General features: G+C 37.3%; 1 protein-coding gene across 2 annotated transcripts; it reads right to left on the bottom strand.

Moving 5' to 3' along the window:
- Positions 1–271: 271 nt before the first annotated feature.
- Positions 272–17,534, bottom strand: LOC579394 (somatostatin-like receptor F_48D10.1). Of its 2 annotated transcripts, none has more exons than XM_030985493.1 (2): positions 17,277–17,534; positions 272–2,573 (listed from the first exon to the last, which is right to left on the bottom strand). In XM_030985493.1, exon 2 carries the CDS (start codon positions 2,501–2,503, stop codon positions 1,298–1,300), a length of 1,206 nt encoding a protein of 401 aa, XP_030841353.1. In that variant the 5' UTR covers positions 2,504–2,573; positions 17,277–17,534; the 3' UTR covers positions 272–1,297. The 2 variants fall into 2 exon arrangements, with proteins under 2 accessions (XP_030841353.1, XP_003731621.1); XM_003731573.3 differs by lacking the exon at positions 17,277–17,534 and adding an exon at positions 2,956–3,281.
- Positions 17,535–18,385: the final 851 nt, after the last annotated feature.

Genomic DNA, 18,385 nt, shown 5'->3' with positions numbered 1-18,385 from the left:
CGGAATTGAGCAAATACCCGTGGTTCTCTTCCTTCACCTAATCTTAAAATTAATAGCTTACCCTCGTCAAAGGAATGGAACAGTTTGTCTCAAAGGAAATATTTAGTGGCCATATATCATCGTAGACATCTAGCAAAGACCAGAGGCATTTTATTAATGGCTCTCAAAAGATCGCTAACAAGTCGTTTGTATTCGTCATTTCGTATATTTGCTTCAATGCACATACATACATATATTTATTTGAATTTATATGTGGAACGTGAATTAATTCAAAAAATGCCAACCAACTAACCAACCAAACAAGATAAAATAAATTGTATTATCACACACTTGTAAATAGTCCTCCTCCCACTCACAGAAAAATGATCTAAAGCCCCAGGGAAAGTGGTTTGTGGTGTAAAAACCCAAATGATGGAAAGGTCATTGCACAATGGAGAGGAACCCTTTCAACTAAATTAGCAAACAATCAACCTAAAGATTTGGTGAATTAAATTTGTGAAGAAACAATTCCCACAATTAAGCTGATAACCATTACTTTATTCTTCCATTTGTTTTATTTGCTTGAAATACTGAGTACAACCATTCACATCCCCCAAAACATCAAGTGACATATATATATGTGTGTACTCCATGTTGAGGCACCACAATTATCAAGGAACGTGCAATTAAAATATGCAGAAGTGAATGTGGCAAATCGACTTCAGAGCTTGACCAGCTAAATAAAATTACCCCGGTAAAGGGCCTACATCCTAGAGCCATATGCTCAGGAGGCGTTGTTCGACAACCGCCAATTACGCCAACCGATTGTCCTGATCACTCGACATCAAGCCACAGCAAGAAATAAAAAAAAAATGGGCCAATTTAGATACTAACATCTGAGTCAAGAGTTGTCACACAAGATGTTCTGTATGTTACCCCAATTGTTTGTTTGAATTTTCTTTCCGTTGAAAGTCGATTTTCGGACAAATCCTAAACCTTGCGCCAGGACGTCACTGCGCCAGGACGTCACAAGGGGTTGCGTCAATGCTTGATTGTACTTTAGTGGCGCAATTGAAATGACACCTCGTGTGCTTTCGGCCGAATTCACTTAATTTGTTTGAACGTTACACCTACACGCACGAGCATGTACATGTTAACAATACGTACAACGATTAGAATTGATTGCAATGTCCTCGATGCAGCATACTTATCGTGCATGTTAATAGGGCTTATGTAGCATTAAAACGACCTGCATCGAATGATAAGGTGCTTTGGCATATATAGTGTTCAAGTAAGGCATACACAGACGACAGTCACATCACACCTTGTTACTCTGAGATTGTTCATATGCATCGTTACTGCTTCCGTTTACATTTAAGCTGTAACTCCGACTTTGCATCGTCGCTCTGGAGGAAACCGGGATCTTCCTAGCGCAACAGTGACACGCCAATATGACACCCCGCCGTAACTCCCCGTAATGAAAAGCGTAAATTATGGGATTCAAACACATGTTGCACAGTACAAAAATAACAGTTGTGTAAAAGTACACACTTGCGAAGTCCACTGCGATCCCGAGATTGAAAAGTAGGTAGAGGATTTCATTAGGTCCCCAGCAGATCAGGTACGCTAAAGATACGATGACCATGGTTTTAAGGACGCTCCGAGAGGCCATGATGGCAAAACGACGTCGAGGTTGTGATGGGAGTTTCATGCTTGATTTTTTGTTTTTGGGTAAGTCACTATCTTCGTGGTTCTCTTTTCTCGATCCAGGTAAAGTGCCAGAAGACACGCCGACACCCATCCGCAAGGTTGGCATGTCCTTACGAAGTCGAACGACGATGCGAATGTAAACGTACACCATGATGGTCAAGGGTACCAGGTAATGATCAATAAAGACAATGCAACCAAATGCCTTCTGCAAGCCTACTGGTTCTTCTGGCCACGTGGCCCAGCACGAGCGGTTGTCTATGGTAGCATTGTTCTCATCAACGGCTAGGTCACCTGATATCTGATGGACCATCAACCAAGGAATCTCATGCAGAGGACCAATTATCCAGGGCAACAGGCATAGTAACCGCGCACGATTGATGGTAAAACGGTTCCTGTATTTGAGCGGATGGATCACAGCGAAGTACCGCTCCACGGTCAGGCATACCAGGTTGACGGTAGATGACACCGAGATGGCCCAAAGAGGATACTCCGAGTACCAAAACTTGCAGACGAACATCGCGAATTTGGGCTGGATCGGCAGCTTCGGTTTGGGTGTCACATAGAGAAAGAAGAAGATGATGCTACTTGTGAAGTCGATAACGGATTGGTTGGTGATGAGGACATTGGTGAAGGACCGTAGAGACGGAACGCGGGCCAGGACGAAGATGACGAGGCCATTCCCAATGACTCCCAGCAAGGCGATGAAGAGGTAGATGGTAAGAAGTGCAGGATTGGTGCCTTCGTAACCTCCTGAAGAAGCTGTCTCAGATGAGTTATCTTCAATGATGGTTGCGTTGGTGGGATCGATAGACATTGTGTGGCTTAGCGTGAACCAGCTGATTTCATGGGAATGTGGTGGCCTCAATATCGCCCGGAGAAAGGATCTGTGAATCAATAGGAAAGCATACGATTTAGTACAAAAGGAGAAGAAGCAGAACCGAACAAAAAAAAACGAATAAAAAACAAATAAAACAAACCTATGGGAAAGTTGACCAGCGGCTGGCGACGTACATGTACTCTGAATGTCTTTTATCTAGGATACTCGCGGAGTATCCTCTTTACAAGAAAAGAAAGAGAAGAAGGAGGGAGAGAGAGAGAGATAGAGAATGATAGAGAGTGAGAATAAAAGAGAGAGAGAGAGAGAGAGAGAAAGGGAGATGCTCGGGAAATAATAACACTCTAAAATGACCATCACCATTTTCTCTTATTTCGACCAAGAATTTAACCAAGAAAGGTGATTTGTAACACAATCTGCACCAAACAAACCTTTCCAAAGGAGCTGTAATGATATTGCCGGGATAGCACCAGCGCCTGTGGCCTTTTAGTTTACGCCCGCTCGCCCAAATAAAATGTTTTGTCTCTGACAGCTCAGTTTCCGGAAAAAGGAAATTTGACAGGGTTTTGCGTTGAGAATGCGGGTCGCCAAGAACTGTGCTTTCTTTCTGACGTAGGAATGTGTCAGCGAGCTGCCTAGCCCTTTAATGCGCCGGTGAATTATCGTTCGGTCTACAACCAGTTCGTCTACTATCCAAATGGTCTAGTTATCATTTAGTCTACTTATCATTTGGTCTAATGACCATTTAGTCTAATAGTAATTTGGTCTATTGTTCATTGAGTATAATAGCCAGTTAGTCTCATTCCTAGTTTGTCTCATGTCCATGTTGCTTCCATCCATAAGGTCTAATAATCATTTTATGATTATCATTATTCAAGATTGAATGATTATTAGACCATTATGGATAGTAGGCTGGATGTAGACCAAATGGGAATAGACCAAAATGGTAATAAACGAACTTGTTGTAGACCAAATGGCAATAAACCGCCATATGAGAGTTACATCGTATACACAATGAATGCAAAATGAACGATACAAATATATTTGTTGAATTATTATTGTATGAACTGCACTTTTACCCATAAAATTGGAATCTATTTAAATTTAACAATTTGTATGTAGTGATTGTGAGAATATAACTTATCATTGATAGATAATGTTTATATCTTCCCAGAACTTTATAGATAAACCTATTTAAGAGTCATCTAAATCTATCAATTAGGTTCTGAGAAGATAGTTATACACTTCATCCAACTTTATTGGCAACCGTGCCTTCAAAGACTTGATTAGCACGGAATTTTGTTTAATTCCTGGATACGGGTATATTAAACTTCGAACAACCCTTGCTCCATAAAAAAGGTTAAACTTTCCATGGTACCCTGATATTTGTAGTATTATATTCTGTAAATGAAGCCTGTAATATAAGGCTGTATTATGAAACAAATACCAAAGAAAAACACCGTACCAATCAAGTTAATCTTGTTGAAAAAGCCAAACAAGCAAAAGACGACGAGTTATTCTTATGCTTATAAATATTTTTGTATTCATCTATATGAGGAGTGTTAAAGACGATCATAGCATTTTACTTTGAGAGAGATTATTAAATCTTGACATTGTGTAAAAAAAAAAAAAAACACTCCATAAAGCTGACTATAATGTCTACGTGCTGAGCATGGTTCGGTCATCTTATAAGGATATGAATGCACACAGTTTCTTTAACATGACATAAAAAGAGAAAAATCTTTGCCAAATTTTTCGCCGCGCTTTTCCCTAAATACTCCGGTAGTGGAAATTTGTTGATTTAGGGTAAAGCATGCATCACTACTTTCACATATGACGTAGTCAATACAAACCGTTCCCATTTGCTTTTAGACTATTTGTTTTCTTAACGAATACTGCCGTTTTTTAGGGGCTGTACAAGAACCTCTATTTTTTCTCCAATTTGAATATTTCAAAATACCGCGACTCCTTTTTGGGAATACATGAAACCCTTTTGGATTGTACGAACCTGTATTTGCACTTTGTTAGATTAGATCGTATCGAAGCGCACTCTCGCTTTGGAAAAAGCGCGAGCAGGGTTGTTTAAGGAATACTATCAATATCACAATCAAATATTATGATATGTGATATTCCTAGCGGTCGTTTCCTAAACCAACTATACACAATTCGAGACAACTCTAGATAAAACCCTAAGTTCATCACCCCAGCTCTGAATTCATATTTCGATTCGATTGAAAATGTTATGCAAAGTCACACATTGTATGTTATTGTACGTGCCACTCTGATATGGACCCATATATAATGGTGTACTTGGTTTTTATTTTCGATAGACTAAGTGCTGCTCCATTTCACATGTACGCATTTTCAGGACTTTAATAATTCGGGAAGGGAATAGACTGAATATTGCTCTATTTCACATATTTTGTAGGCAAACACTCACATTTTCGGAGAGAGAAAAGACGAAATAAAGAAAATGGTTTCGAGCAAGAGTCTTTAATTGAAACAACGTCCATATCCGGCTAAATTGTGTCAGAATAAGATATTCATAAAAGCCTGACAAAATGTTAGTGCTTGTAAAACCAAAAAAGTACCCGCACAAAGCTGATTAAACTTCAGGGTGGATTGAAAAATAGGTAACCCTTCGAAGAAATGCCCTCTTCTGAAACAACAATTATTCAACTGTTCCATAAAATTTGACCCATAATAAAATAAAACATGATAAAGATAATAGTGGCACCAATTTACAACAACAAAAGAAAGAATGAAGAAAGAAGGAAAGAAAGAAGAAGAAAGAAGGAAAGAAAGAAAGAAAGGAAATTTAAATTTCATCACTTTTTACAATTTTGTCGACAAAGACATCAACAATCTAAATTTTGCCAGGATGAAAATGAGTAATTTAAAAATGTCATCTCAATGTTAATACCTAAAGCCTCAAATATCTTTGATTAAAAAAAGGTCATTAAAAACTAAAGCATTATCTGACAGGTTTTCTTCTAATATAAGACAGAAAAGCCAGGACATACTAGGAACGTATCTATATCATAGAAGGCTACAAATATCACCCTGGATTTTAAAACCAATCCTCAATGCTTTTGCATGGTCTAAAGAGTGAAGAGACTAGAAGAAGGAAACACTTGACACCTTCTTTGCATTGTGAAGAGGTGTTTTTGAGGTATATGGTGTAATGCTCGGGTGAAGTTTGTTTCTCCTGAGGTACTAGAGAGATAAACCATATCGATGTGCAGGCGCGTACGCAGGGGGGGGGGGGGGGGGGGAGGAGATTCAGGGGGTTAAACCCCCCTTTTGTATTTTGTATATGTGTATTTTTACGTAAAAACCCTAACCCCCCCCCCTTTGGTTTTTTTTTTTAATCATAAAAAAAGCCCCTCTAAAAAAGGTGACCTTAACCCCCCCCCCCCCACACACACACACACTTATTCAGCGGCTGGCTGAGTCGTTGCGATTTTTTTGGGACCCCCCCCCCCAAAAAAAAAGTGTCCTCTTACCCCCCCCCCCCCCCGATTTCAAAATGTTAACCCCCCCCCCCTTGAAAAAATCCTTCGTACGCCACTGTCGATGTGTATGTCACTTTGGTAGGTGGATGAACGTTGGGATTCCCCAAGCAATCCTTGAAGACATTTGCTTCACTTTTTGTAGGCAATCGATTTTTTTTTCTTTCTCTTCTTTTCTTTTTCTCTTTCTTTTGTTTGTTTGTTCGTTCTATGTTGGTGTGTGTTTTGTATACTGTTGTACTTGTTATGTTTTTTAAATGTTGTTTGGGGCGGGGGGAGTAGGTGTTTTCTAGCTCTTTATATATATATATATATATATATATATATATATATATATATATATATTTGTCTCTAAAGGAAATTTAAGAGGAAAACAAAATATTGTGGAAAAGAAATAATTTGAAATTCATAATCAAACTGGTCGAGAAAATAGTACAAACTTTATTTGCGTTGTTTTTTTTTTTTTTGGTGAAAATATAATTTTGTTTATGTGAATATTTTTCATCTGTAAATGTGTAACTTTAGTTGGAACCTTGTATGTAAATGTAAAAGTTCATTTACAAATTTATTAAGACCTATGTTGAAATTATTTTGGTGGCTTGTATACAATGTTATAAATTATGTACAATTTTTCTTTATGAGAGAAATGAATAAAAACCTATGAAAAAAAAAAAACACTAACGAGAAGTTTGGATGATGTGATTAACGTGACTGCGCAAAGACGAAATCAGGTAAATGTCACATAATTATTATCAAGATCCCAGATACAAGAACGAAAAATGGAGTTGTTACACGCTCAAGAATCTTTTGAGTGTCCAATTGCTTGAGGAGGCGCGATAGCTCAGTCGGTAGAGCAGTGGTCTCGTAATCCCGGGTTCGAAACCAAGGCGATGGGCCAGTGCCCTTTGGTAAGGCATTATCCTCATTACCAAGTCCCTCGGAGAGGACCTAAACCCGTCAACCGTCTGGTTGCTTACTAACAAGCATTTATGCTTACTCCACCACCACATGCTTCAAATCAAAACCAATATAGTTTTTTTGTCTTAAATGGGAGGAAAGATTATATCATTGGACATTTAAGTTCTAGCAGTTTTTCAACTTACTGTCATTTCAGCCCACTACTGTTCACCCATTGCCTGTTACATAGATTCTTTGTCTTTCAGATTCTTCAAAAATAGGGGCGAGGAGCAGGGGGTGGGGGGGGGGTGGTGCACGCCGACATCACGCTATGCTGGATGTGACACCATTTCCCGTTTGCTTGGACGGGGCACACAAAATACATGCACATTTTTATCTAGTGTACCCACAAGGCTGGACTGTCAGATACAAGAGAACGACCGATGTAGAGAGTCATACTTGTTTACTTATGCGTGAGTGAGAATTGTATGTTTTAGGATACCTCGTGACGCCAAAATCACACATCTTAACTTCGTACAAATTGACACTGGCTAGAGGAAAAGGGAAAATATGGATCGCAGAAAATAAAGTGAAAATAGAATGAGGGAAAGGGAGAGGGAAAGGGAGAGGGAGAGAGAGAGAGAGAGAGAGACAGAGACAGAGAAAGAGAGAGAGAGTGAGATTTGATTACGCGCTCGAACCCAAGCCCACGCCATTTCAATGTAGTAAGGATACATCGACCTCTTGTCAGATGTTTCTGACTTAAAAATCTATTTTAGATGCATTATTAGTTTTTTTCTGTAAAATTTAAACAAGGAAATTGTATCAAATGTAAATTTGGTTTTCATACTTCTTTTCAAAAACATCAATGATTCATGTACATGTCATGAAAAATTGAAAAAGATAGAAAAGTGATGTAGTTTAGTGTTCCTTAAGTATATTTTGATTTCTATAAGGAATTTAATCGAAAAAGGAAAGCGAAACACTTTGTGCTATTCAGTGGAGTACCAAGAAATGGACTAAACAGTGGCGCAATTTTCCCTTGAACGGGGGGCGGGGGGGGGGGGCGTCTTGGGGCAGCCCATTGTGATGTTCATCCATCACACTGAACGTCGATTGTTTTCTTCCAGGAATCTTCAAACGGTCGATGGAGTGTATGCCGACTACAATCTTTATTGGATACGTCAGAACCTATAGAATATCTTGATTTCAATAACGAATGAGAAGTAATTATTAGGCTGGAAGTGCGTGTTGAGTCTTCAATCAACTATATCTTATCTATAAAGTGACATCCCCATTCCTCGTACAATTTGATCGACGTGCTCTTATCGTAACGGAAACGGGTTACCTTGAGTTCTGGATGATGCGATACCGGGCCGAGCGGGGGATACGCAATAGCTCTTTTATCAAGGTGTCCTTGGCTCAGTTGAAAGAAGAAGAAAAAAACTATTCTATCATTAGATTCTCAAAGAGATTAATTCTAGCTTCCAGCCTTATACTTGTCTCCTGCCGATCAATACATGCAAACATGTCCTTTATTAAAGTCAGAGAATCTTTGTTTGGATGTTGCATCGAGATGAAACTGTGCCAAGTTTGTTCAATGGCCGCAGAATCACCGCCAGGTCTTTCCCTAAATTACTTTCATTGAGCAACTTACTTCGGGAAACTTTGTTTGAGAAAGTTTGGCAGGTTGATTGATTTAATGATGAAGCAGCCGCATTGCATTGCTTCATTAATCAACCTTGTTGTATATCTATCTGTTAACAGAGAACCTGGGCAAATTTGAGGTCATCTCATTTAGCTATAATCTACACGCTGAGCTTTTTAATAGGTTTCCCACATTTTACTCTGTATAACCTTCTATTCATTACAATTAATTTCGACGTCTTTTCAAAGAATTAATTATATAATGTGACACTTTTAGTATATTTCATATTATGTTCTAATTTTGTCAATTATGTAAATTCCTTTTATTTGTGAAATGTGAAATAAACTTGAAACTTGAAACTTGAAACTTATAATTATCTTTCAGAAAAGACAAAGTTGTTGCTTGGGGGTTCGGTTTCCTTTAAGGAAACAGGATACTGGATATTAGTTCTGCACTACAGTTCTACGAAGGTGGACTATCTTCGTCTAGAGGATACTTGATCACTAGAGGAATATGGATCACATGGTTCATGGTACTTATATCCTTCATTTTAATCTACATTTGCCGTCTCTACCCAGGTGTAGTAAATTAGTACCTGGCTGGGAGTAATTATTTCTGAAATGCTTTCAGCGCCATAGGCTATCAAACTTGTCAGAAGCCAGGGTTATATTAGTACTTTTCGGCGCCTCCAGCAGGCCATGACTTGCTCAAATCATAGCAAGTATTTATACCTGATGATGGCTATGTTTTTAGATTCAGTGTATGATGACCGTATCTGGGTAAAGGTGTTTGAGCAAGGATGACTTAAAGAGAAGGTTGAGTTCTGGGGAGAGGTGAAAGATAATTTGTGAGCGTTTTCATTGATATTATGCAAGTGTGGAAGAACATCAGAGAGAAAAGTGTTCCCTGAAAAGCATGACTCTTCAAATGCCTTCGTATTCTAAATATGACAGGTAACAGCTTAAAAATGTGGGCCTCATTTTTATGATGCCACATGTTTGTGTAGTCCCATATACATCCTTCTGTTTAAAGTGCTTGTTGCGTTTACCATGTATGATTTTTTGATGATTCTAGAACCTTGCAGTACACACCAATAGTCATATGCTAGCTACATGATCAACTGTTTCTGATCGATTCCACACCGTTATTTTCACAATGCAATCGCATGACCAGAACTCAATTTTATCTACAACCGTCATTATTGACTGAATCAATCACAAATTGTAGCAACGTCAAATTGAAGAAAGAAATCATTTGGTGATTGCATGTCTTCTTTAAAGCATCACCTTGATCACTGTCACGAGCGTTGAGCATATTTGTTGCATCAACCAAACCCATGCTCTATTATCTCTTCATTCCATCCTAGTTTACTTGCAGGGTCGCACTCATGCTCCTATTACAAGCTCGAACATCCGCATGTATTCCCACACGTCACCTCCCTAAACAAAGGGGTTGTCCAAATGTATCGCTGTCTTGCCAAGATAGTATGACGCGATGCAAAAACCTCGACATCAATCGATCGATTTTTGGATGTCTCGCTCTCCAAGCCCGTCCAAACAATCAGCCCACTTCCCCGGATGTAATTTTCTGCCTCTCTTCAAAATCGAAACCATCACCAATTCATAGTGTGATAACCTTGATAGCAAAGTTTCTATCGACTAAGTTGCTGCAGAGAAGTGACTTGATGAAAAAGCATGTACATTCGTGGCAAGTTTAACTAAAGAACGGACATTATTTAAAAGTACTATGTTCATTCTTTTTGGTAGAGCCAGAACTGTTTCCAAAACTACGATTGAAACATCGCGATTTTACTTACCATCCTGATATTATGTTTGAAGTATCGTTGGTTCGTTTGTATTATTTTTTCATTTTACGTGACTGCTAAGAAAGCAAGTGTATACTTGTAATTAAGCAACCAGCAGACAGGCGGCTTTAAGTCCTCTCCGAAGGACTTTTTAATGAGAATTAAAACCTTACAAATGGGCACTAGCGCATCGACTTGGTTTCGAACCCGGAACCTCCTGGTTAATAATAATATTTAATTCTTATATAGCGCTACCACTGAGCTATTGCGCCTTTAATTTGCATAGAAACTACATGAAATTTCGGCGAAGTAATTGAGGAAATAAAGCCGTACATGATTATCATGATGCATGTGGGCCGTAAGAATTTGATAGGAATTACAAACAAAAATTTCATACACAAAAACTCATTATACAATAATTGTTAAAACCTCTCAAGAGCTCATTACTTTATATTACTCTAACTGAAACTGAAATCAAAGAGATATTTGGCGATTGAATTGCGAAGGCCGCCGGCACTGTGCCAACAAACACTTATAGGAATGCCGTTGATTCAGCGCCCACTGAAAGTGAGAGTTTCTCAGAATGTCAAGGATTAACTTCTCTTATCTTTCTTGGTAAGTGTATCAAACTATCAAGGTAAAATCATAAAGAAGAGAATTAAAATGAGCGTTTTCATTGTAATCCTAACTATCACGTTCAAAAATTGATAGCTTTGCTGGCCATCAGACGATGATTCTTCTTAAAAATCAATAGCCGATAAGAGCTGTATTCCCAGAAGTATACAGTCTCGCCGGTGTGGTTGTATCGGTTTCAGAAGACAAGCTGACAGAATCGTGTCAAGTTTTTTTCCAGATGATATCATTAGTTAAAAGACATTTCCATAAAATATCGGTTTCATGATCAAAGCGAGACACCTTTGATACTCATATACCTAGGGCGAAATGGCTTTAATTTTTTTAATGCATTTTGCCCCTCGAATCCTCATCGATTTTCGTTTTAAATCTAGGACGAACGTTACTTTATAAAGCATGTATATGGCACCTTAATGCTTTGGTGATTTGTGAACAGTTTAAAACAAAATAAATTTAGGTCTAATTGCTTACGTTCGAATCAGCTGGATAGTTTAGCAAAGCTGTGAAGAGATTTTAAAGCAATACATTAAAACATCTTGTTAATCTTAGCAATGACTTTTTGAAATATTAACCTCAGGCGATTTCAACTGAAAGAAACCGCACACGATTGCTATGGGATTGACAAAGCGCTATTGAAAAGTACTCTTTAATCATTATTCTCGAAAGTCTTTACAATCGTGAAATTTGTCGTGAACTATGGGGGAATCTAGTATTAGCTAGCCCTTAAAAGTGTAGATGCCTTTATAAATAAGAGCATTTTTGCATGTAATTTATACATGTATTCAAATATTTTTTTTAAAGAATTAGAAAAATAAGAAAAAGGCGAATGAGAGAATTGGTGAGTATTGCTCCATAATCACTTTTACCACACCTTATAGACTTTAATCCCAGGACGAAACACGATACCTAACCACAAAAAACAATTAAACTTTAAATCCACTTGCAATCCTTACTCCGATCCTTTATGTTTTTTCTGGAAATAAAGCCCGGAGCAAATGTCTGGTAACCAATAAAATATGTTTGGAAGACAAAAAAATATTTTTTATAAGTTTTTTTAAACGCATCATTTTTACTTGTACAAACACGTCAGCAACTAAGTTTTTATGTTAATCTGCTGTTCATAATATAATAGATAGCATGGATAGCAAACGTAAGGAGAACCAACGAGAGAAATTCTTTTTATTGCGAGACACATGAAGTTCAAAGGAAATCAATAGATATTGACTACCTGTTCTATTTAAAACTCCCTGGTACACATGTAAACACAGGAATACGTGTAGATACCCGGGTTCGTATTTGCTCTGTCTAGTAACATTATTAAATCTCTCGTTGAAATTTTAAAAACAAAATTGAACCTACCCCCAAACAAAATAATCCACAGGTGTTGTACAAAATCTCAAGCAGCCCAGCGCAGATAATCTACACAACTCTGGAGGCCCAGTGCTTGTGAAATCATCGTGGTGTTGTGATAATGTCCATATAACAAACAAAAGTATGGAATTAAGAAAAATGTATAACTGCTTGAAATGCATGTAATACAAACATCTGTTAATACTGCTATTTACAACAACAACACCAGCATTACCACCACCATAACTCTTCCTGACGTAATACCACTTTACAATTTGCTTCACCTGGGTCGGGTGAGGCAACTGCCAATAATGTACCTCGTCTGTTTTGTTAAAAGTACTTGACCTTACTTTAAGAAACTGCATCACAGCACCGCCTCAAATTTTTCTTTCTAGGCATAGTTTGCATTATGTTATTGAGTCAAAAGGGCGGGTATTTGTATGAAAGTGTTTTGACGGCCGTTTCATGGTGCTGGGTGCCTGCAAAGAACAGGAGTGACAAGATAGCAAAATTCAGGTCCGATGTAAATTATTTGGTACCATGATATCATTCATGAATATGACAACCCTCTATTACTCGAAAGTTGATTTCTGTAAATAATTGTTCGCCATCATTTACATTTGCCCTGTTTCAATTTTATGAAGGTAGTATTATCATTCAATTAAACTCTTGACATAATTATTACGTCAAAGCAGAATTCTACCTCATTACTTTCATTATCGCGATATCAACTCTTTTTCTTCCTTTAATTTGTACGTGATAGCGCTTTTTTCTTGTAATTCTTTTTTCTTTTAGCATTTGTGGAGTAGGGCAAAAGCAAATTCTGAAAAACAACACCTTTTAGTCAACCCAATCTCATCAGCAAGACCTAGATTTGTCCTTCGAGCGAGGTTTTAAATTGTTACTTTAAATTCCAATCACTGCAGCCACGTCTTCGCTAAAAAAATAAGGCCTCGTCTCCGTACCGGTTTTAAGATGATTTTATCAGTAGATGGGAGGGGAAGTCTTTATGATTAATAGCTTTGGAAACAAATGGAAAGAAGAATTAGACGATGAAGAAGATGGAGGGAAAGATGAAGAGGAAGAAGACGAAGTTTCTTTGTATGTCTATGTCGTAATGTATCTGGTTTCCTTAATGCTGAAATATCAATAAAGTGTTGAACCAACAATCTATAGGTATTGTTAATGATCATGACCGCCAGACAAAGGCATTACTAACCATGTATCTGCTTTGTTTGTCTAATGGAACAAGCAATGGATTGCCTCGGTCAACTTTTGTCACACATAAAATATGTATGCCCTGTTATGTACTTGGAAACACGTGACGGGTTATGATTTTAATCCGTAGCAGCTAAAGAACCGAAGGAGAAAGCGCGTGACACCAATTCCAAGTTCGACAAGTCGGCAAATGAAAAGAAAAGCGTTTTTCCTCAAGTTTTTCGCTCTTCCTTGTCGGCATACTTGAAATGCTGATGACTTTTTTTCCTGCTTAATTTTCCGGGGAAACTCGTCAGGAAATGTTGTCCAAGCCACCCCCCTTCCCCATCAACCGTTCAAATTGGTCTAGAAATGCCTGGTGTTTTAGAAGTGTTAACATTCCTTAAGCGGCCTTATACTACATTGTGTGGCATAAATCTGGAAGCACAATGCGAATGCAAAGAAAAGCCACCGAGAATACCCCGAAATCAACTCTGTGGATTGTCTGGATTTCCGCATTTGTGTATGTATAAGTCGTGGAGAGTGAACATTTCCAATTCAACCCAACCTCGCATGAACACCAGGACTCATCTTCAATTATCCCCTGGTATTACGAAATCATCCCTAGGTGAAAATTGAATCCGGACAAGTAATCATTCGATCTTTTCCGTTTGATCATGAAATCCAATTATGGCACAATATGTCACGATTGATGGGAAAGCTTTGCAAACATCTGCTTGTTGAGGCTAAACTCGTCAGCAGCATTACCTCTGGGTAATTTTTATGATTCGGTAGAACCAGACTGATAGATCATTGTGTCTATTCAACATGCATAATAGGAGGTTAAGTATGACCAAAGTACAATTTGTTAGAATCCACACAGTCCTTTACCATAGGGAAACCGATATGCTAATGAAAACGTCCCTGTGTAACAGACCGAAAAGCGAGACTAATTGATCTTTCGATCTACAGTTCTACAAAACATAGATATGACGGTTGGATGAAAGAGAGTGAAATTAAATGTCATTAGCAAATTTCCTTCTGATATGTTCATGTTTTAAGCTTCGTCGCGGATCTACGAATTCGAAATAGAGGGGAGCCCGCAAAATCTCATGAAAATCTAGAAGCACTTGGAGATATGCCAAATCGAAGGAACTCGCTCCTTTTATACAACATCGCCTTTCATCCGCCGTTGACTGTAACCTTGCGGAAACATGGCAATAGGTTTTTACAATAAAGACAGGTTTGCTGGTATTTTTTTTTAATATGTACTGCGGGCAATTCATGTCATCGGTGCGCTGAAATGTTATTTAATTAAATATTTGTTAAGGTTGGCAATGAAATATCCTCGCGGTTGGCACTGGATAAGGCATTAAAGACCCCCCATCAAGCCAGGATTCACATCGTATCATTAAGTATATGTTTCTTCCTACAAACGTAAAAGCAAAATGATACAATAATGTCAAGAAATATTTTCAAACACCACTTTGAAGGGCACATATTTTCGTTCCTTTAAATCATGTTTCACGTGATATCCGCAAATGGAATACTGGTCATCAATATTGTTGGTATTATATTTATTATTACATGCATAAGCATTTTAAATCAGATGACGCGATTTTTTTTAAATAATAAACAGGATAACGTCACTTAAAATTTCTTTTCCTTTACGGAACCTAATTCTTCCTCTTGATGTCTTTTTCTACACGATTTGCATCATTTCCTTTAGAATTGGTATCAATTCGAGAAAATAAAATGGGACTTTCATTTTCGCTATTCACCTGAATATAAAATCATGCATCTGAAGCTTTTATTCGTAAATGAAAGGAAAATAAAAGGATAATTATTATCCATCGTAGTGAAAACCTTTCAATGGCCTGGAACTGGATCAAGTTCTGAATACATGAATGAACAGATCATCTGAATTAGATCGGAAGCTTTGCAGACTTTTAAACCAATGCAACACATTAAAATGAAAGCTCGTGACTTTCATTCCATTTTCTTGCATCGGTTTAAAAATGGAAATGAAAGCTAGTGATTGCTATGAAGCCACTTTTTGAAAATATATAAAAAGACAAGTATTTTGTATTTCTCACTCCGACCAATTTCTCCATGTTCACAGAAAATCAGTACTTGACAAAATGTGAGTTGAAAATGAGTTATTCAAGTATTAAAGGTAATATGTCCCTTTTGCAGCCAACCTCAAATGCTGTAGAACTTTGCAGGAATTATGAATATGTCATGTATGTCCTATCTGTGAAATTTAAACGTTAGCAGTGTCCTCATATTCAAATTACGCAAGGAAAACCGTTTACTTGCTAGACTTCACTGTCAGACAATATTGAGTGACTGACTGGCATGTTTTCTTCTTTGGTAATAACATACATGAAAAGAGTTGTAAAGGGTACATGAGCATTTGCCTACATCAATAACCCGCTTCTTGAGATGGCCAAGATTAAACTGATTGAATCTTTGCGCAGCATAAAACGTATGACCATTCGGTACAATTGTCTGAAAATCAAGACTATTACTTTCGGGCTCTATAGCCCTAAAGTCGATTTGACAACTAATAGTCGTTATTTTCCCACTTGAAGACATTTTCAAGCCCCATCTTTTTTAGGGAAGTTCTAAATTAGTATTATCTTTCAAATGCAGTTGGAATTTAACTTTTTCATTTTTTGGGCCTGCAAATGGGACATAGTTCCTTTAAAAGAGATTATTCAAGTATTAAATCAGACATTTTGGTTATTGTAATTAGCCCGTTGACTCCTGGAACAGGGGGTCTACTGTGTTAAGCGTAACGGAATGAATGAATTCAGTAGTCAATGGATTAAGTGAGAGTAATTTACCACATAATGAGAGGAATCGTCGACATAATGCCATATGGTATATACGTGATACCATAGATTTCCTATACATATATTTTTTTAAAGTGATGAGCCAATGGCTATAGTTTCTTTCTCTTGTTATATCTGTGATCGTAAATTAGTTGGGATATTACAGGCAAGTAGCTTCATCTCATCGGATTACATTATTGAAACAAATACTAATGAAACATGGCTTTACTAATTGTCATGATAATTTTATGTATAGGCTATATGCATATGAAACCTCAATGAAAGAAACAGATTGCAAGATAGAAAAATACTAGTTATTGAAAAAGAGAGATTTCATCCTTCAAGTAGTGACATGATCTCTAACGTATAAACCAATACATATACATGTAATTTGTAATTGTCAATTGTTAATGAAAAACTTAAAATGAAATATACATTTATACATACATTTCTCAAAAGGGAATTATGTTCTTTCACAAGAGAACATGTAATTGCAAAATGATATAAAAGTTTCAAAAATAGTGAAAGGAATAAAAAGATTACATTTGATGTGTCAAATATTTGTTCTGTGCAAAGATTTCTTTAATCACGTTTTGTGATAACAAAAAAAGGAAAAGCCGGATTTATGCAATTTACACAACTTTCGTTTTTAACTCGAAATTGGAAAAAAAAAAGCCCCTTGGAAACTTCAACAGCAGTTAAGTATTCAGAAAATAGTTGGTAAACGAAACTATTAGCAACATATATATCAATGTCAATTAGTGACCAAGAGCATTGATGTATATCAAAACGACGCCACAAAAACCCACATTATAAAGGCTATTTCTTTACCAAACTGTGTTAAAATGAAATACAAGTAGTATGACATACTCACATTCAGTGTAAACCCAGCCACTTGATCATAGTCTAAATATCCCTCCAGCTGGATTTCACTCTTTTCCCACAGCCGATGAAATATGAGCACGATTCCAACTCTGCCGTGAGGTTTGACCGAGAAAAAAAAAATCGTCGACAATCCTCCTGAATAAAAGACCATAAAGCAGAACGAACAAATTATGAGTTTTCCCGCCAACCGGAGCAAACGTGCTTCTTCACTGCGCGTCGGCACTTGGAGTAGTATATATATTTATCAACATGGATCACCGTTTTACATCCTCAAGTGGTCGTTTTAGACCGTGCTCATGAATATGCATGATGTAGATTGGCCAATCGCATGTGACGCATTAGGAAATGGTTTGATAGCGTGTATGGATCACAGCCAGTGCTTGATGAGTAGGCTAATCACACAATATTTGATGATCGATTTTGGTTTAACGACAACCTGTGGATTCGAGTTACCACAGAGAGTAATTTCTTGACACATAAACACATTGCAGTCAAAGGTGATAAAGATGATTTTGGTCATTAGTATGACTTATGAAGCCAAGTGTGTGTGTGTGTCAGGGTACTTTAATGTAAGATTATTTCTTTTAATTTACTAATGCAAATATATATGAATCATATTTTTAATGTTGATGAAAGACCAGTATATTGGGTGAGAAAGATTACAAGTTGGTAAAATTCGGTCTTTCTTGTTGAGATAAAAAGTAATATAATTCCTAAAAGCAATTTGTGAATTTGACAAACAGTTGTCAATTACATTTATAAACACTGATTTTTAGAAAATGCTTATGGGTTATGTTGGTCTATGAGCATGGTATTTTGAATTAAAGGTGGAGTGAAATCCGAATTACATGTTGATTTCTCAGTGTTGATGGACAGGGCTGCATACAACTCTAATTTTGTTATTCAAACATCTACATATATTTCATAGATTTTTAAATATTTGTTTAAATAATTTTCTCAGACCTGCCCAGCACAACCCTACAAAAAATGCTCCAGATCTCATTCATCTTGTGACATCATCTGTCAATCACTAGTGAGCTAGCAGGAGACAGTGGCATGTAGCTTCACCAGAGCAACCACTTGTTTACCATATACCAT

Source organism: Strongylocentrotus purpuratus, unplaced genomic scaffold (assembly GCF_000002235.5).
Source record: "Strongylocentrotus purpuratus isolate Spur 01 unplaced genomic scaffold, Spur_5.0 spur5_scaffold_15, whole genome shotgun sequence".
In the NCBI taxonomy this organism is placed as follows: domain Eukaryota; kingdom Metazoa; phylum Echinodermata; class Echinoidea; order Camarodonta; family Strongylocentrotidae; genus Strongylocentrotus; species Strongylocentrotus purpuratus.
Note: the sequence above shows the minus strand (reverse complement) of the source record. Positions and strands in the feature narration are given on the sequence as shown.